The 3,278-nt window shown below is 40.4% G+C and overlaps 1 protein-coding gene across 1 annotated transcript in view; it reads left to right on the forward strand.

The window, feature by feature from the left end:
• Positions 1-907, forward strand: part of LOC128249781 (serine-rich adhesin for platelets-like) — a 34,053-nt gene extending 33,146 nt beyond the window's left edge. The window contains exon 3 of the mRNA XM_052974268.1: positions 257-907. Coding sequence (XP_052830228.1) covers positions 257-907 — 651 coding nt within the window. The remainder of the gene's footprint in view (positions 1-256) is intronic.
• Positions 908-3,278: the final 2,371 nt, after the last annotated feature.

Below are 3,278 nucleotides of genomic sequence, written 5' to 3' on the forward strand. Positions count from 1 at the left end.
TGCAACGGACACTGCGACCTCTACTGCTGCAACGGACACTGCGACCTCTACTGCTGCAACGGACACTGCGACCTCTACTGCTGCAACGGACACTGCGACCTCTACTGCTGCAACGGACACTGCGACATATACTGCTGCAACGGACACTGCGACCTCTCCGGCAACGGACCCGGCAGCGGACACTGCGACCTCTCCTGCAACGGATCCTGCTACTACTGGCTTCTCTGCAACGAGTACGACGGTGTGTATTGGAGAGAATGGTATCAACGGAGATGACAATCGCGATGGTTCCCTTATTACAGCTGACCTAACTGCATCAGCAGAGCCCTCTGCTCCTACTGTTGATTTCGTAGCTAACGTAAAAGAAAGCTTAGAAAGGCTGGTAACTACTGCTAATCATTTTGGTAATGGTGTGAATGATATGGATTCTGAAATTGATGAAAGCTTCCATTCACCAAGAAATATTGCCGGTGTAATAGAAGCAGTGACAGCGCCTCCGGCTTTGTCTCCGATTGTATCGCCAATAGCGCCGTCGCGCGTCTCGCTGGCCTTGTCACCAATTGTTCCGGGACGTGTGTCACCGGCTGCATCACCAGTTGTTCCGGGACGTGTCTCACCTGCTGCATCACCAATTGTGCCGGCACCTGTATCCACCAACAATAATACTCAATACTCTGCTTGCGAGTCTTCCTTATCAAACGCCAACCTGTTTGAGGAAAGTGGGCTAGAGTCGGAACCGTCCTGTCTGAACAATGATCTGCCAGAAAAAGTGCCTCGTAGGCGTTCTCAAAGCTCCAATTCCAACCAATCATTAGAATCAGAGGAAGAAGTTTTTTGTTCGAATCAGAGTAGCGATGGCGAAGATCAGGAGTACCATTCAGCAGACAGCTTTTGCACAAAGCTGTAACTGTTCTGTCTCTCTCCCTCCCCAACCCCGCCTTTCACACTTTTATATTTAATTTTGATATTTTGCTGACTATTTGTAACGTTAATTTAGCCATAAATCCATGTATTTCTCTTAATCCCCGTGAAATTAAATGTTTTCTCGATCACGGATTCCTCAATATTCCCCTTAAATAAAACCAGTCATTGGAAACTAAAGAATTCGCCCTCGGAAACTTCCATCTTGAAACCCAACTATAAGTACAGTTATTGCCACCGATCCAGAATATATTTTCGTCATAACCGCAACCAAGATTTTTTTTTTTCTTTTCGCCTTCTTCCCACTCCACAAGAAAGACGGAGAGTAATAACCAACGACGGTTATCACCCTGCCTCCACCATCAAAACAAGGACTATATTTAAACGCCACGACCACTTCCATCAAATCATGTTTGTACTAACAGAATTTTTGTGGTATTACATGATTGTTTGTATTCGGCCGTAGCCTACCCAAGATAACCAAAGAGTAAATACTTTTCCAGCCTATCACAATCGGTTCATCTAACCAATGTGCAATGTTCACACCAAACCCGGTAAATTGCATGCAAATTTCTTCATTGTTCATCAGTTAATTTGTTGTATAGAAGAAAATACATAATCTACACTGTTGCCAATGGCTTACATAAACACTAAATATCACCGCCACCATTTTGACTCTTGTTCTGTGAATTTTATTGTAGCGCGGCTGATAAACTGACATTCTTTTCACATTCATCTTACAAAGATTTATAAAATAAGTACCAGTAAAATACTGGTGTTGACAACTAATTTCCCTCATTTTGTGGGTTTGCTTATTTTACTCTGGAATTTTTGTGTACATTGTTAAATCTTCTGTTTTGATATTCTTTTAAAACTTGATAAGTAAATTTATTGGAAATAAAGGCAAATATAAAATGACGATTGTGAAGTTGCTGGTCTTTATTTTATTTTTTTTTTTTTTCAATCCTGGAGTACCGCATTTAAAACAAATTGGTCCCAGGACTTATTCTTTGTGGGCCTAGTACTTAGTGGTTCGGCTAAGACCGATAGAATAAGTTATAGGGACTTAAACACATCGGTTGTCCAGCAATGATGGAACGAACACACACACACACACACACACACACACACAGTCTTTCTGTTTCCGTCTACCAAATCCACTCACAAGGTTTGGTCGGCCTGAGGCTATAGTAGACGTTTGCCCAAGGTGTCATGCTGTGAGACTGAAACCGGAGCCATGTAGTTTGGAAGCGAGCTTCTTACCAAACAGCCATTTCCACACCTTAGAAACAGTTCTAGTTATGTTTGAAGTTTAAACCTGAAATTATTGCAGAAGATAATTGGCACCGGGATCCTGAATTGGTTAACTGAAATTTGTAGTTTGGTCTCAGGTAAGCGCTGATCCAACTTACGACCAAAAGTATTCCACCCATGCTCTCATTTAATTTATTTTTCTATATCTGGTCTGCAATTTCTGTCCTGTTAGTTTGAAGTACAGGGTGTCCACGAAGTCTGGGTATATGGAGTAAATAAAATCATAACATAAACAATTAAATATAAGACTTTTTCTGTGTGTGTTGAAAGAGAAAGTTTACTAAAAAACGATTACAGATTTATTTATTAACATTATAATTAGATAAAATTGTTTTGTTTTAAAAGTACGTGATAATCCCCGTATACCCAGACTTTGTGGACACCCTGTATATTTGACTGTTGTTTCTGGCAAACCGTGCGACTATGTAGAAGTTCTTGTTTCTACAAGAATTAGATCGTTGCTATTCATAATTGTAAGGTTTCGAATTTTGTATGTCGCCAATAGTTTACAAAACTGGTAATAATGAAAATTTTCTAACAATTTTCCGCTCTATTGACTGTTAGGGTTTGTGGTGGGGAAACAATTTCTCCCCCACCACACCCACAACCTGTTTCCTTTCAGTCTGCCAAATCCGCTCGCAAGGCTTTGGTAGGCACAGGCCTGTAGTAGATGCTACTTTCTAAAGGTGTCATATAGCGGGACTGAACCCAAGTCCACTTGTTGGAAAGCAAACTTCTTAATCTCACAGCCACACCAATTCCTTCAAAAAAAAAAAAAAAAATTGACTTTTTTTAAAAACTAAAATTGACTTTTGTCTATTTGACTTGGTTTTCATTCACCACCTCAGCATTTTTTTTTTTAACACACAATAACTTTTATTCTGTGTAATTGTCTCCGGCCAATTTGCTACAATTGTATTTCTTCCCGGTTTCGTGTTTTACTCTCTTGCACAAATATCCTTGGTAAAGGCATCCATGTATCGGCAATAGTATTTCATCATTCCAACGCTAAATAGTCTTCACTTCAGGATACATTCGTGTCA

Source organism: Octopus bimaculoides, chromosome 18 (assembly GCF_001194135.2).
Source record: "Octopus bimaculoides isolate UCB-OBI-ISO-001 chromosome 18, ASM119413v2, whole genome shotgun sequence".
NCBI classification, from domain to species: Eukaryota; Metazoa; Mollusca; class Cephalopoda; order Octopoda; family Octopodidae; genus Octopus; species Octopus bimaculoides.